Genomic DNA, 17,472 nt, shown 5'->3' with positions numbered 1-17,472 from the left:
CTATAGCTACTTCTGTAATATTTGCATGCAGTACGTTCATCATGGCTGCAGGAAATGCTGACGTGTTTAAAAGGTTACTCACAACAGGCTAATCAAACTAGAAACATAAACATGAGTGTACCTAACAGCACCCAGTGTGGACAGCAAGTCAGAGCACAGACCATTTCTTATAGTAATGATTCAATCACCTACAGTGGGATGCAGAAGTCAGAAACCACACTGAAAATTTCAAAATCTAATTTAAACCTGGAAAGAAAAGTAGTTTGGGGTTTTCAAATAAGCCTCCCAGTGTCAAATCGAGCCATATACTGCATCACATAATCAGTGAATAAGTAGTACCTGTAGAGCAGTCAGGACCGGTCCAGTTGACATCACAGATGCAGGAGCTGGTCTCACTCTGGAATGTACCATGGCCAGAGCAGTGTTCTGGACACATAGAGACCCGCGTCTCACAGTTCGATCCGGTCCAGCCAGAGGTACAGTGGCACTGACCATGGAGACAGGAGCCATGGCTGGAACAGGATGGGTCCACACAGTTCACTGTGGAAAACAACAGTGTTTCCAGACCATTATCTTAGAATTGCCTTCACATTTTTGCAATGATTTTAGCCAACTGGTCGAACAGTAATGTTTCGTGGCTGTATAAATTCAGTTACCCAGTTCCCTTCAAAGGCTGGTAAGATTTTTCAAAAATGTATCAATAAAACTATACTATTGTGAAATGCTATTACTATTTAAAATTCGTTTTCAATTTGAATATATTTTACAATGTTATTTATATATCAATGTTGAAAGCTGTTGTGCTGCTTAGTATTTTTGTGTAAACAGCAATACATTCTTTAAGGATTTGTTTACTTTAATGCATCCTTGCTGAATACATTTATTCATTTATAAAAAATAAAAAATTATAAATTATAAAAATTATAACTGACCACAAACTGTGAAATTATATTTTACTTATTAAAATATCTTTTTCTATATAACACAGTTGTAAATTGGCTTTGGCTTTGGTGTTCAAACACTTTTCAGGCCACTGTGTCATCAATTCACATGCCTTCTTTACAGTTTTTTATTTTTCTCAAACAATCTTTCTGATAATTATAGCACACATTTTTTTAATATATAAAATCTATTTCAACAGTTTGACAATTACAAGACTGCACTCCAGAACATCCTACTGTACAAAGATTCAATGATGCTTACATATGCTATTTCAGCTTCATGCGGCTATTCAAGACATCACTCTTGAGATATTACAAACATGGAATATAGAAACATCATGAGGGAACAATCTCTGGACCATGGGATAAGTCTGATTTTGTAAAATGGCTTTTATATTCTTGCCATGCAGTCCTATTATCATGCAGAGCAATCACCCCACTGAGCAAGCGACGTCTGTGGACGTACAAAACAGGTTGATATCACGTCCGTCCGTCCAGGCCATGATTTGAACGTCCATTGACAGCCAGAATTAGTCGATTCATGACACTGTGAATTTATGTCCAATCTGGCCATAATTTAAACGTCCACTGACAGCCAGAAGTAGTTCAGAAAAGACGTTCATACTGACTATAATCTGGACGTCCGTTGACATCCAGAAACAGTCCATAAATGACATGAATAAAGATGTCCAATCCGGCCATAATCTAAACGTCCACTGACAGCCAGAACTAGTTCAGAAAAGACGTTCATTCTGACTATAATCTGGACGTCCGTTGACATCCAGAAACAGTCCATAAATGACGCAAATAAAGATGTCCAATCCGGCCATAATCTAAACGTCCACAGACAGCCAGAACTAGTTCAGAAAAGACGTTCATACTGACTATAATCTGGACGTCCGTTGACATCCAGAAACAGTCCATAAATGACGCAAATAAAGATGTCCAATCCGGCCATAATCTAAACGTCCACAGACAGCCAGAACTAGTTCAGAAAAGACGTTCATTCTGACTATAATCTGGACGTCCGTTGACATCCAGAAACAGTCCATAAATGACGCAAATAAAGATGTCCAATCCGGCCATAATCTAAACGTCCACAGACAGCCAGAACTAGTTCAGAAAAGACGTTCATACTGACTATAATCTGGACGTCCGTTGACATCCAGAAACAGTCCATAAATGACGCAAATAAAGATGTCCAATCTGGCCATAATCTAAACGTCCACTGACAGCCAGAACTAGTTCAGAAAAGACGTTCATACTGGCTATAATCTGGACGTCCGTTGACATCCAGAAACAGTCCATAAATGACGTGAATAAAGATGTCCAATCCGGCCATAATCTAAACGTCCACTGAACAGACGTTCATAGGCTATAATCTGGACGTCCGTTGACAATGTTGAAGATTTTATTATTTAGAAAATAAGCAATTTACTTATAGGCCTACATTTGTACACTATTATTTATTCCCTTTGTGTGTATGACTTTGGTTGACTTTGGTAGCAAAGGCCTGAAAACCAAGGCCTGAGAATGTTATTTCAGTAAAGACACCTGGTACAAAGTCTCACCCAAAAATAATCTAAAGGAGGTGACCATATTTGGAAGGGATGTGGGTATATTATCTGTGAAACCCCACAGAACTGGAGTGTCCTTTCTGCAGGAGGCGCTCGGCTTTGTTTGTTCAAATAAAGTCTAATTGTTTCTGGCATCAAAGATCTCTGAAGTCATTTTGCCAGAAAGATTGATTGAAAGACTGAAACTACAACAAAATCCAGAAACGGTCCATAAATGTGAATAAAGATGTTCAATCTGGCCATAATCTAAACGTCCACTGACAGCCAGAACTAGTTGAGGAAATACGTTCATATGGTTATAATCTGTACGTTGACATCCAGAATTATTCGACAAATTATGTGAATAAAGATGTCCAATTTTGCCACAATCTAAACATTCGTAAACATCCAGATTTAATGATTGAAAATATGTTAAAGGCCGGCCACTGTGGCCTGCCCACTATAATCAAAAGGCTGTTAAAAAAAACAACCATCATCATTGTTATAACATTTCCAGAGTCCCTCAGTCCAATTTCCTAAAGTCTTTCATTCCAGATTAAGGTCCTTAAACACTGCGCAGCCTGTATGGCTTTTAAGTTTTTCTTATAGAACTCAATACTCAAAATATATTTTCATTTCATGTTTAAATCTTTAAAAAAAGGGCTGCATAAAATTTACATTTGTGAATACATTTAGCTAACAGAATTTTTTCAGATTTAAAAATTATCAATTTTCTTTTTACATTCATGAAAACATTTAAATTCAAAGTTAGGATTCACATAATATTTTATAAAAATTTACAAAATGTACCACCAAAATATCCACGTGAAAGACAGTTCCAAAATAAACAAGCTTCTCCTTTGGTGTGCACCTCCAAAAATGAGTAACCCTAATTCGTGTCAAGGTGACGGAGGCCAAGAACATGGTCAACTGGTCCTGTGTTGATCAGCTGTGTGGAGTAGTCACTGAATTTGCAAAAAAACACTACAATATGCAGTAACATTTTGAAATTAGATCTTCAAAATCAGACTTATCATATATCACTCCGAAACGGTCACAACACTGTAGGAGCGACGCCATAGTTGACGCTAGTTCCTTGTCAATATCACAATTGTATTGCATTCAACCCTCTACATAATTTTATTATTTTGGTCACCTTGCTCTTTTAAACTTAGGCAGGTCAGTCACAATTTTTTTATGATCTGATCATCTCTGAGAGGTAGGCCTATAGGATACAGGCAGGTTGGCACAAATTGACAGATCTGGTCCCTCAAATTCAAGGCGAGGAATAAACCAAACAATAACTGATAATGTGAGTTATAACCACATGATTTTTGGGAAGTGGGAATGGTAGACGTTGACACAAATACTTCCAGTCCGACTATTATTCTAAAGTTTTTAAATTATTTATTCTAGAAAAAGTTATTTATTTATTGTATTTTTTCCATTTGTCATTGTCTTTGTTTGAGGGTGATGGGTAAATTTCCACATATTTGGCCTTAAGTTATTTTTAAAGGCCTGGGGTTCCAAAAGAGCGCTGTTCTGACCACCTTGACCCCTTCAGCAACATGGGCAAGCCCAAATATAAAATAAATTTCACCCATACTCCTACAAATGTCAATTTATTTTATAGTTTATTGTTTTGGTGTTTTTTTATGACGTGTATGCTAATTAGTAAAATTATATATTTTTAAAAGTGATAAGCATAGATGTTTTTCGGATAAGAGTGTTTTTTTTTTCCTTTCGTTTTTGTTCTTAAAAGTGTGGTGGAAAAGGCGGTTTTATTGGGTACACCTTCCGGTTTCAAGAAGATTCCCTAGATCCCATGTGAAAAATAGTTCTACCTTTATAGTGATAATAAAAAATACAAACTGTGTCAATTACTTTGATTTTTTTTTTTTACTTTTATAACATGATTTATATAATGATCAAACATGCTCGGAATACAAGTTTATCAGTTCTGTGGCGGACGGATATATGTGACTGCAGTCCGCGCAGCATGCTCCGCCGCATTCTGCACCAAGGCTTTTAGCTGTATCGTGTTACACTTGACGTCCCCATCAAGAACTTTGTAAGTATGTTATACTATTGATAATACTAATAGTGAGCGATTCCCGAAATGTTATTATAATGTTTTTATTTCGTTAGTCCCAGTTGGTTCAGCTAAGTAATTCAAGTGTTTTTTTTTCCCTCTAAATGGACGAACGTTTAAGATCGCTTAACGTTAGTCTCCGTGTCGCTGTCTCACTGTGTTGCACTTGAGTCGACGTCCCCATCAAGGAATTTGTAAGTAACATTATGTTATAATATGGTAATACTAATAGTGAGTGTTTTTCGAAATGTTATCAAAGTTTTTTTTCGTTAGTCCCGGTTCAGCTAACGTTAAGTAATTCAATTTGTTTTCCCTATAAATGGACGCGCTAGCTACTTAAGCTAGCTCCTCGTGTCGCTGTCTCACAGTGTTGCACTTGAGTCTACGTCCCCATCAAGGACTTTGTAAGTATGTTAAAATATTGGTTATACTAATAGTGAGTGATTCCAGAAATGATATCATAAAGTTTTTTTCGTTAGTCCAAGTTGGTTCAGCTAAGTAATTCAAATGTTTTTTTCCCTCTAAAAGGACGTGCTAGCTACTTAAGCTAGCTTAGTTGCCAAGGAAGGCTCCTCGTGTCGCTTTTTGACGGTGTTGCACTTGAGTCGACGTCCCATCAAGGACTTTGTAAGTATAACATTGTTATAATAGGGTAATACCAATAGTGAGTGTTTTTCAAAATATCATAAAGTTTTTTTGGTTACACTTTATTTTGATAGTCCACTTTAGACAGTCTACTAACTAGTAACTTTTCAACTAGCAGCTACATGTCAACTAAGTTAAAGGAGAACTCCGGTCAATTCTAACATTGAGCTCATTTTTTTGTACATTTGGAGTGCTGTCAATACAGAGAACAATGACAATGCTCTGCATTGCTTAGGCACACCCAGGTCTTTGGACTGCAACAGGTCAACTAGTGGTGAGTTAAACTTTTCATTTTTAAATTTTCAAATCAGCATGCAGGTTACTAATAATGTTGATCATGACTGACTGATGTTTCTGTTCTGCATTGCTTAGGTTCACCCAGGTCTGTGGGCCGTGACAGGACAACTAGTCGTGAGTATAGCCTTTCATTGCTGAATATTGCAGGCTGGTCACTTGGACTGTTGATAAAGAATCACTGATGTTTGTTTCTGCTCTGCATTGCTTAGGTACAGCCAGGTCTACAGGCCGTGACAGGTCAACTAGTCGTGAGTATAACTTTTCATTTTTAAATTATCGAATCAGCATGCAGGTTACTAACACTTGATATTGACTGACTGATGTTTCTGTTCTGCATTGCTTAGGTTCACCCAGGTCTGTGGGCCGTGACAGGTCAACTAGTCGTGAGTATAGCCTTTCATTGCTGAATATTGCAGGCTGGTCACTAGGACTAATGATAATGAATCACTGATGTTTCTGCTCTGCATTGCTTAGGCACACCCAGGTCTTTGGACTGCGACAGGTCAACTAGTGGTGAGTTAAACTTTTCATTTTTAAATTTTCAAATCAGCATGCAGGTTACTAACAATGTTGATCATGACTGACTGATGTTTCTGTTCTGCATTGCTTAGGTACAGCCAGGTCTGCGGGCCGTGACAGGACAACTAGTCGTGAGTATAGCCTTTCATTGCTGAATATTGCAGGCTGGTCACTTGGACTGTTGATAAAGAATCACTAATGTTTGTTTCTGCTCTGCATTGCTTAGGTACAGCCAGGTCTACAGGCCGTGACAGGTCAACTAGTCGTGAGTATAACTTTTCATTTTTAAATTATCGAAGCAGCATGCAGGTAACTAACAATGTTGATCATGACTGACTGATGTTTCTGTTCTGCATTGCTTAGGTTCACCCAGGTCTGTGGGCCGTGACAGGTCAACTAGTCGTGAGTATAGCCTTTCATTGCTGAATATTGCAGGCTGGTCACTAGGACTAATGATAATGAATCACTGATGTTTCTGCTCTGCATTGCTTAGGCACACCCAGGTCTTTGGACTTCGACAGGTCAACTAGTGGTGAGTTAAACTTTTCATTTTTAAATTTTCAAATCAGCATGCAGGTTACTAATTGGTCATGACAAAATGATGTTTCAGTTTTGGGTTCCACAGATTCGTCCAGATCCAGGTCCAGGTCTGTGGGCCGGGACAGTTCAATTAGTTGTAAGTATAGCCAGGCACAGTTGTGTTTTATTGAATATTAAATTAGCATGGGTAATTTGCACTATTGATAATGGCTACATTTGGGTTGCACAGGTTCATCCAGGTCTGTGGGCCGGGACAATTCAAGCAGTCGTGAGTATTGCCAGTTACATTTGGCTTGTCTTATTGAATATCAAATTAGCATGAATAATACTATTCATACTGAATAACTAATGTTGGTGGTTTGGGTTTCTCAGGTGTACCCAGGTCCCAGGCTGTGGAAAGTAGGTCCATAGATGGTGAATGTCATTGGTTGTATCACTTAATGAGGCACATTGTACAAGTGTTCTAAATATATTGATCGCTTCACACACTTTTTTCTTTCCTGCTTAGGTCTTTCACATGAAAAGTCCAGTTATAATAGGGATGTGCCAACCACATTCCCCCTGTCAGAAGCGAGTAAGTACAAGAATATTTTCATGTAACACCCAGACTAATTACTTATGTATTAACATTACATTCTCTTTGTAACTGGTGAATCAGACTTCAGGTTTTCATCTTATTGCTTTGGCATTTATGACATTTAGTCTAGAACCATCTCTTAATAAAATTGTTATTTAATACAACTGATTTGTCAAATACAGGGTTAAAGTTTACCTGTTAAATAGTGTTATGTAACAAATTGAATAGTTATTCATTTTTCTAGGATTGCTAGAGAGCACACTTTTACTGAAATGCCTTGCTGTTACCAGAGAACCATGATTATAGTGAGTAATTATTATTATTTTTCTTAATTTCTCATTATTGCCAGAATTCCAAAAAATAGTGCTGACAAAGCTGGTGACTCTCACTGATGAGGTCAAAAAACTCCAGAGGAGCATGCCTAAATCTAGCATTGAGATCAGAAAGATTAACACCTTGGAAGAGTTCGAGAGGGAGGAGGCTTCTCTTCTGGATAAAAACAAATTTGAAACCTTGGTAAGAAGTTTTCAACCTCTAATGAGCTTACAATCCTATTGATTATCCTTAATAAACATAGACATTATCACATTGTGTTTTTCCACTAGAAATAAACCTTGTTACATTATTACCTTTAATTTGGTACTGTGAAGCTGCTTTGGGGCAATACGTATTGTGAAAAGCGCTATATAAATAAACCTGACTTGACTTGACTTAGTGCTGGGCGGTAAACCAGTTCATACCGAAAGCCGCTGTATATTTTCGTTACGATGTTAATTTTTAATAAACCGCCAAACTGATGTATTCAAGTACACAACGTTCGGAAGTCGGAACGTTGCACTGCGCCACACGACACTGTTTCAGACGGACCCTTTAAAATGTTGCACTTCAGCGATTGCAAGCAGTGGTGAGGGTAAACAAACGGCAGTGTTCTGGTGTTACGGATGTACACGCTGCAAGTTCGGACACTTGGGAGGTCGTGAGATATTGCACACATTCGCATCAATGCAGCCGGTACACGGCACGACTGTCCTGCACAAATTTTATCCCGAGTTGGTGGCAATCACGTGAGCTTTCACGCTAAACACAGAAACAATGTAAAATGACAGAGAACAGTAGCCATTCGGAATCCATTCCTCTCAACATAAACACTTATTAAAAGAGCGAGATTGTATGTGTGATAGTGTATGTAATATTAATGCAAATTGTAACTTCACTAAGTCACTTGTTTTATATTTCCTTTTTAGATTTACTTGAATACTGTGTAATGTACCTGTATTGCAAGTTGTTATATTTTTTTGTATTGGTTTTTTATAAAAAATAAAAAAGAAGTGAAATTTGAAAAGTTAAAGTTCTGAATTTTGACTACAATTGTCTTTGCATTCTGATTCCTCACTTCATTAGAAGCATGACTGGCTCTTATTTGTAAGCAACAGCATAATTTTCTGGGGCCATGCAAACCTGTTTTACTAGTGTGGAAATATTCTACAATATTCACTAATGACAGTAAAATAGACCATCCTAAATCAATTTACTGCAGTAATTCCTCTCTCAATGAGTAGAAAATGCATTGAACACCTGACTATGCATGAAAATAAAATAAAAAAACGTCATAAACCGGAAAACCGTCATCATAAAAAAAAAAATAAAAAAAAAACGTGATATAAATTTTTGGTCAAACCGCCCAGCACTAACTTGACTAATTAGGACTTGACTAATGCCAATAGGGGGCTATGCGGAACACCGAACGTTCTAACCGGAAAACAGGTCTTATTTCCACTTTTCACTTCAGTACAGAACACATCTGCAGTGGTAGGTGAAGTCTTAGGTAACTGAAGTTTTGCTTATTATAATAAAATTTGTATAAACTGTAGTGTATTTCTTTTAATTAAAATGTTGGAAGTTTTTGTTTTGCCAAGCTGCAAGTCAGTCAGGGTGATATGCTTCCGAAAGATTATGCGTGCTAATTTTGTTGTAAGGAGACACACCCTGAGTCGCATTTTATGCCAGAAAATATATGCAACAGAGTAATACAGCAGAGATCTTATATATTGATACATTTCAATATCGATCCAGCAAATTCTTTCAGCTTTTTGTATTTACCTGCTGATAAAATGTTTTGGGATTTTTTTTATATTTGAGTTAAAATCTTTCAATTATTTCATGATTATACATATGATTTTTGTATGGTTTACATGTGATGTTTTTTAGGGCAGCAAACAACTGGACCCTGTTCTCAATTTTTTACCATTAATATATTTTCATGTGTTTTTTTAATTATAGGTTTGTCAGCTGGCAAGAGTGGGTGGGAAAGATGTGAAGGACTGCACGCACAAAGTGATGGACAGGTATTTATTTACATATTAACTTAACAGACACAGATCCCCAATCTGTTTTCATTTGGTAGTTTGGTTTAGTTGTTGGTTTAAGTAAAGAGCAGGACTGTGCACTAGGGCTTGGCAATATGGATAGTTTTATATCTTGGTGTTTTTTGGCTAAATGGTGCTAAAAGATAAACTGTATATCATATATTTTATGAAAATGGCTAAATTTGTAAGTCAAATCCACCTTAGAGATGACATATGCACTTTTATTTAAACGGATGGTCATTAAAATAAAATGCAGTGGTTTACTTCCCTGTTTTATTCCCTACGTTGAATAAAAAAGCATTATTTCTGGTTTCCAACAACAATAACAGGAGGATTAAGAGAGGGAGAAGGAGAGACAGACAGGGGCTCACGGACAAAAGAGGGCATGAGAGGAAATTCCACCAGATTTCACTCTTTTCGGCCAGATGTCTGTTATCTTTCTTTAAAGGGACACTCCACCCATTTGCATTAAGCTTTGCATTGTTAGAAACCCAGTCATACTATTGAATGGTCGTGCAACACTCTTTCTTTTTCCCCTGAAACGGGAGAAATCCGTTATTTACCTCTTACACTTCCTCCTAAAAATGACGCAAAAATCGTCATTTTGCGTCATTGTAGGAGGAAGTGTAAGAGGTAAATAACGGATTTCTCCCCTAATTTCAAGCTCTGGTGGTAGCTAGCCTTGTAGACGGAAGAGTGATTTCTCTTATAGGCAGATATGCGCTTTCTGGATTAGTGGGAGTGGCTTGCGGAGCTGTGCAATGTGGTGCATTGTGGGAGTTGTTGTCTTTCATACAAATGCGTCCTGAAGTTATTTTTTGTCTTTCCTCGATCACGAAGGCACCAAATTAAAAATTTATTTTACATTTCGACTACATATATGACCCACTTTAAATAAAAAACAATGTTCAAATGGGTGGAATGCCCCTTTAAAATAAATTTAAGCTCTGTCGATTTATGTAAATTGCTCCTCAGATCTCTGCAGGGTAAATCCATACAGCTAGCTAGACTATCTGTCCAATCTGAGTTTTCTGTTGTACGACTAAAACAACTTTTGAACATGTATGTTACACCAAAAGAAATTTCTTCCTAAGGCTAATTTGCAGTGGCACCGTGGCTTTGCCTGGCTCCAATCCCAGAATGCCGCACCGAAAACGCATGCATACTAGAAATAGAACCGACGCTTATTTTTCACGCGATTACATGTTGTTTGAAAGTGTCTAGGTTTTGACATAAAAATGCAATACTTTTATTAAATACTTGAATAAAAGTCAGTACTTCCAAAGTTGTCTTCAAATCAAATCAGTATATTTTTATGTTTAACATGAAGTGTGCTACTGCAGTAAATCAATTGGAAACATGCGTGTGTACAGACAAGGCTAGCAGCGCAGCGTCAGACATGTTTCTGGTGTGCAAAGACATAGAAAATGCAACGCAGCCGCCACACAACAGAAACGCCAGGCTCATGCGACGCAGCCAATTTGTGTAGCCAGCCTAAGGCTGACACTGGCTAATTTATGAATCCCTATGTGCTTCTCAGCTAAGAGGTCTAATGTATGTAGAGATCTGTATGGTTATATTGTATAGTGTCTTTTCAGGCGATTTGATGAAGGTAAAAATAGTGTGGCTGTGTATAATGCCAATGCTCTATCAAAATCACTGTTTTTTTTTGTTTTTTAATTTGAAGACAATTCTGCGTGTGGTGGAATAATTGCATATTATTTTTGTCTTGGATTGGATTAGGCTCTTCACCAACCACCTAATGACACTATTTAATTTGAAGGGGAAGGGCAAAAAAGAGAAAATTGGTCTCGAAGACAAGAAATTGTTTTCAGCAATAAAAGGTAAGAATTTATATTATGGTAATTTTAAAAAAATTTGTGTGGAATGCTTAATATCAGGCTTGATGTAATTTTACTTAATTTGTTATCTATTTCATTTAATTGATTTGTTACTCAAATTTTCATCTAAGCATAATATGTATCTCTGCTGCAAGCTAAACCACAACAGTGGCGTTTGAATTGATTTATTTTACACAGGATTTCTTTGCTTTGATTGTAGATGCTGTCATGAAATGGGATGCAGCTGCCACAGAGGCCCAGATAAAGTCGGCTGCATCGGACCACCTTAAACATGCCCCTGGGAGAGTCGGGGTGGTGCTTATAAATAAATAAATACACTGTGCTAATAGTACAAAATTTTATAGCACTTTTATTTATTACTTTACTGTTCTGACTTTTAAGTTTTATTATGTTATTGTGTTAATTTATACTTTCTGTTCTCGTTTTAAGTATTAGTGTGTTATTGTTTTAATTTATACTGCTGTTCTGGTTTTAAGTTTTACTAAATATTAGTAATAAAAATATATTTTGAAATTTAGATGATTTCTTGGAGTGATCAGTTTGGTTTACAGGAAAATGGTAAGCAGTTTATTACAATTATATTGATAAGATACAAAAATGCAAGACTAGTATATAAACTAAACAATTATTCAATTGAATATTCAATTTAATCCATATTCTTTCAAATAATTTAGGTCTATGGTCTGTCTGCAGTTTCATGACACGACAACCATTAACAATGAGTAACTGGGTTTTTCTCAGTGAGAACTAACTCACTCAATGCCACTGTTTGAAGCAAACATTTTTTTGAATTTTGATCCTTGCAAATATGTCCAGATAGGATTTCCATGTTAATACGAGTCTTTAACAGTCATCTTTGACATTTCTACAGAAAACGCATCTAATACAACTTTTATTCTGGCTGTCTAAAGATTACATATTTAGCACGTTTTTGACATCTAAATAATGTCCTAAAAAGACATAAAAAAAACTATCTTTCTGGCTCTTGTGAGGACGTCTTCTGGATGTCTAACAACTACGTCCATAGAACGTCTTTAATTTACGTCTAAACAACGTCCAGAAAAGACGTCAAAAAAACTTTCATTCTGGCTCATGTAACGACGTCTTCTGGATGTCTAACAACTACGTCTGTACAACGTCTTTAATTTACGTCTAAACAACGTCCAGAAAAGACGTCAAAAAACCTTTCATTCTGGCTCCTGTGAGGACGTCTTCTGGATGTCTAAGAATGACGTCGTTAGCACGTCTTTAATTGACGTCTATACAATGTCCAGAAAAGACGTCTAGTGGATATCTAAAAATGACGTCATTATCACGTCTTTAATTTACGTCTAAACAACGTCCAGAAAAGACGTCAAAAAAACTTTCATTCTGGCTCCTGTGAGGACGTTTTCTGGATGTCTAAGAATGACGTCTTTTAGACGTCTACTAGACTACTTCTTGCTCGCTGGGACTGGACCAAATGATGCACATGAGAAGGAAGCACATACCATGACAAATCCATCATCATGTATTATGTGGGTTTAAGGTATAATTTGGCTTTCCCAAAATGTAAACCCATGCAGGTATCAGAAACAAGTTTAAAGGTGACTTCTCTGATCCCATGAGGTATTTTTTTTTCCCTCAACGCTCTGTGCACTGACCATAAATTACTGCAGAAGGAAGCATGATGTACAGTTCTTGTTGAGACTGGGACAGAGGTACTAATTTAATGGAGGTTGCAGTTTTGGGGAATTTGACAGCCATCTAGTCTGTGTGTCACTGAAGGTGTCAAATTGGAAACGCTGTTGCTAAAGTCGGAAAATTTGGTCATCATTTACTCAGTGTCATTTCAAATCTTTTTTAATGCAAAACAAGATATTTAAAAAAATATTTAACTATCTCTGACAAAAGTCATCAGTTCATATAAAAGCTTCAAGCTGTTTTGTAAAACGCATATCAAAAGGGTAACAAAAGGCCAATCTCTTTGTAGGTTTTAATTGGCAATCAGCTTAATGTGACCACTGCCACTACATTATTAATTGTAATTTGGTTGATTCTAAAGCATTTTTATCAAAAGGTGTTTATTGTTTTGTGCAACTTCATAAAAAACTGTATTATAAAACAAAAGTGTTTGCATTTGCTTTTTAAATAATCTATTTCTAGCGAGTCTCTCTTTTCAGGCATCTCACTAGGTGTCTCTCTTCTTGACTTCAAGGTGAGTAACTCATTAAATTCATTGACAATTATAACATTGTTCAAGTGACTTAAACATAGACATCTAAAGATTTTATCCCCAAGCCTATTGAATGTGGATCAATAGACTCATTTCATTGATTTTACCCAGGAGGAACAGGAGGAAAAAAAATCTAAAGACAGGAAATATTTTGTGTGCATGTAAGGGGTATTTTTTGGGCTTTCTGCCTTATCTCAATCCCATATGTGGAATCCATTTCAGTCAGTGGATGCTGCTAAATGGTGTGGCTAATTTATCACAACAAAAACCAGTCTTTAAGTCAGTACACTCATCCATGTAATTAGCTACTCAGTGGTTTTGAAAAAGTGCTCTCCTCCACTACAATGAGCTACATGTGTTGTATTTTCTTTGCATAGCTGCTGAAATCCGTCCAGTTACCTTGGTCACAGTTGTCGCCTTTAAAGCCAGGGTTACATATGCAGGAGCCTGTAACACACAGGCCATGACCCCCACACTGGGTGTCCACACACTGACCACTGGGCACATCACATTCAATCCCTTTCCATCCGCTATAGCATTGACAGCGCCCACCGTTGTACTGCCCATTGCCGCTGCACAGCACTGGACACGCCGCTAAAAGAAGGAAATAAATTAAAGCTAAGAGGATAAAGGTGGACCACAGATGAAAACATGTCCAGGATGATATAATTTTGTGATTGCAGTACCAAAAGTCATTCTTTTCAAGCACAGTTATTTGTAGTTTTCCAGACAGAGGCCCACAAATCAAATACATGGTCCATATTTATACATACATACTGTATATATATATATATACATACAGTATGGGTACAATTGGGTTTATATTTATTAATAGTACGGGGCCATTGAATGCTTGAATCTGATTGGCTAACGAACGTTCTGAGGTGTGCAATTATTTTCAGGGAAACGCATGGCGAATGTAGTTCCAGGCAGCTCTTTGACCGCATTACAGTTCCATATCACTTTGCATAGTTAACTGTAATAACGTTAGCACAATTTGCACAAAAAGGTGTTGACGATTTTATCAGTTAGCCTATATAGTGTAGCAACTTAAAGGCTACACATGACATTTCTCACTAGTGAGGAGACAGCGCTGTTCAGAGACGCAAAGAGGTAGCCTAATTCTCTCTCTCTGTTTCTCTGTGTGTCTCTGTCTCTATCGCTCTCTTTCTGATAACTTCATTAATAACTTCATTAGAATGCTATCAATGGCTCAACCATCCTTTACAAGCTTTAAAATTAAGTTTTGGAACTAGCAAAAGAGGCATTGGATGAGATGCAGAAGAAATAATCCTACTCACAATAGCGATTTAAGTATAAAAAAAGACGAATCCCTTTACATATATCATCTGATCGATGTCTTGAGGTGTGGCAACCGTAGTATAAGCCGAATAATTGACTTCGGGCCATTGAATTATAATAATAATTCAACGGCCCCTCATCAATTATTTCTTACATATAGTGTGGACAGGTTCTTCACAGGTGTTTTGTGAGAGTGACAGCGAAAACTATATCATTAGAACACCACACACACACCTCTCGAGCAATATGGCCCAAGGAATCCTGGGAAGCAATTACATGTGCCTGAGACACATTCTCCATTGCCATAGCAATTGTGCGGGCATTCCATCACCGACTCTGCACAAAGAAGGTCAGATAATAACATTTTATTTTAGTTTTTGGCATATTACATTTTTACACTGCTTCATATTTGTGGTCTAACAAGGCATAGAACAAAGAAAGAGGGTTAAAAACTTCTACAGTGTGTCTTTACATAAAAAAAAATTAGAAGGAGTCCCTATGGAAACTATGCCAAATACTGAATTGCCACTTCATAAATAAATGCATAAATAATTATTTTTGCATATAAAAAGCTTCCTTTTCTTTTTTGTTGTAAATAAAAGCAGATCCTCCTCATGGCCGCATACAAATCATATTTGAAGATAAAAACAAACATCTCAGCAGCTCAAGGCTTAGCGTTTTAGGCTTTTGGCCTCCATATTTCCTGGCCTGACAGAAGGAGATAGCGGCAGAATCAAACTTATTGATTATCCAACAACTCATGGCATGCTTCTGCACGCCTCATTATCACTGATGCGCTATCTCAGGCACTTGGGTGCAAGACAGAAATATAAAAAGGCCATCTGAAGGCACCTATAAAAGCTTGTTACAAAGGCCCAGTTGCTCGGTCAAGCATCACATTACCTAATGTTGGGTATGAAATTACATTTTCAGCTTTGAAGCATAAATAAGCAAGAAACACAAAATAACCAGCCACTCTGTGGTGCATCAACAAAGACAAACGCGTATGCACTCAATCACATGAATTCACATGGTTGTAATTACATGTGCTAGCTCACCTAGTACTATGGTGCTGTATGAGACAGGCTCTACAGTGCGGCCATCATTGTAAAAGGCCAGGTGCCACACACCGCTGTGGAGGTACTGGATAAAGCCTGCCTGCTGAACGCTGACCGGATTCTCCAGTCGGTCCCTGAGCTCCGGATCCAACTGAACGCGCTCTCGTGAGATGAGCCTACTACCATCTAGAAGCTCCACAAAGTCGTACTGAAACACACACAATTACATTGACCGCTATTACTCAGCTGTTGTCAAATGTGTCACAACAAAATAAAAGGCAAATTTAATATCCAGACACCATGACATTTAGGCTGCCATTACCCTGTCTGCTCCCAAAATATCATACCAAGAAATCTTTTACAGCACAAAGGAAAATAGAGGTCTATTGTTCAGTCATTTAGCATCACAGAGTGTGTTATTCACTAGAACTTCCACTACTTCGAGCAGAACATTCAAATAAAGACTCTAAATTAAAGTTTCTCCAATTGATTTCCTTCTGGTCAGCTACAAAAAGCAATAAGAAGACACATGGCAAATTGGAAGCAGCATTCAATAAGCTTGCTTTAGTTTATTGTGATGGCTTTGGGGACACATTGATTGAACATCTACAATAAGTTGGACAGTTTTCCTCAGCACTTACGAAAGATGCTGCTTTTATTGACAGCTGTGAGTGTTAAAAACCCAGCCAATCACTGAGACAGAGAGAAGACGTCTTTTTGTTGGAGCAGTTTGTATTGTTTTGTTATGATTAAAGAAGGATTTGTTCTTTCTGATGAATAACCTTGGATGTCTGATTCCTTCAACTCCTTTATATTGAATAGCTGTGGTTTTATCTGTGGTTTAATAAATGCTAAATAATGCAGTGAATGCATTCACTGCAAAGATTAAAAAAGTCCATTGATCTTCTTTTAAATAGCTTAATGATTAACTAATTTTAGCCATTTATGACTTTTTGAGACAATTCAAATAGAAGACTTTGATATTGTATTACCTGGGTGTGTGAGGGTGGAAGTCCCCTCCTCCCATACACTCCAATCAGGGCATTTTTCTGAATGGAAATATTAAACTTGAGAAAGTGGGGTTGTTCAATGAGAAGTCTGGACCTCCAGAAAACTCCTGGTGGAACGACATGTGCTACCTGCTGACCCAACTCCACCTGTCCCGTGTCCAGCGTGGAGTTATACTGTAGCATCACTCCTACCCTTCCTGTGAGCAGACACGTATTAAAATAATATTATTTCATAAATGTATCCATAAACCCAGAAAACTGTCACAGTTGCTTTGTTATAATATTTGAAGTTTACTCACAATTCAGATTTAAGACTTACAGTTTGATATTAAATAAGGGTCTTTATTGTTGGGCACTCGTGCTTACTTCATTTTCTTTTTATTATTTGTTTGTCCAAAGTTTATTCACTGTAGCAAACCCAGTCAAATACTAATTCCTATCAATCCAGTCAAAACTTCATTTTTGGATAAAACTAAGGATTTTGGTCTTATT

General features: G+C 37.2%; 1 protein-coding gene across 2 annotated transcripts in view; it reads right to left on the bottom strand.

Annotated features, from left to right (window-relative positions):
* si:dkey-237h12.3 (teneurin-3) overlaps positions 1-17,472 on the bottom strand; it is a 114,299-nt gene that overhangs the window by 39,533 nt on the left and 57,294 nt on the right. For both annotated transcript variants that reach the window (XM_059515822.1, XM_059515823.1), the window contains exons 8-12: positions 16,963-17,177; positions 15,971-16,178; positions 15,147-15,248; positions 14,010-14,204; positions 340-540 (exon numbers count right to left, since the gene is read on the bottom strand). In XM_059515822.1, coding sequence (XP_059371805.1) covers positions 340-540; positions 14,010-14,204; positions 15,147-15,248; positions 15,971-16,178; positions 16,963-17,177 — 921 coding nt within the window. The remainder of the gene's footprint in view (positions 1-339; positions 541-14,009; positions 14,205-15,146; positions 15,249-15,970; positions 16,179-16,962; positions 17,178-17,472) is intronic.

This window comes from Carassius carassius, chromosome 29 (assembly GCF_963082965.1).
Source record: "Carassius carassius chromosome 29, fCarCar2.1, whole genome shotgun sequence".
NCBI lineage: Eukaryota > Metazoa > Chordata > Actinopteri > Cypriniformes > Cyprinidae > Carassius > Carassius carassius.
The sequence above is the reverse complement of the archived record's forward strand: the minus strand, read 5'-3'. Positions and strand labels throughout refer to the sequence as shown.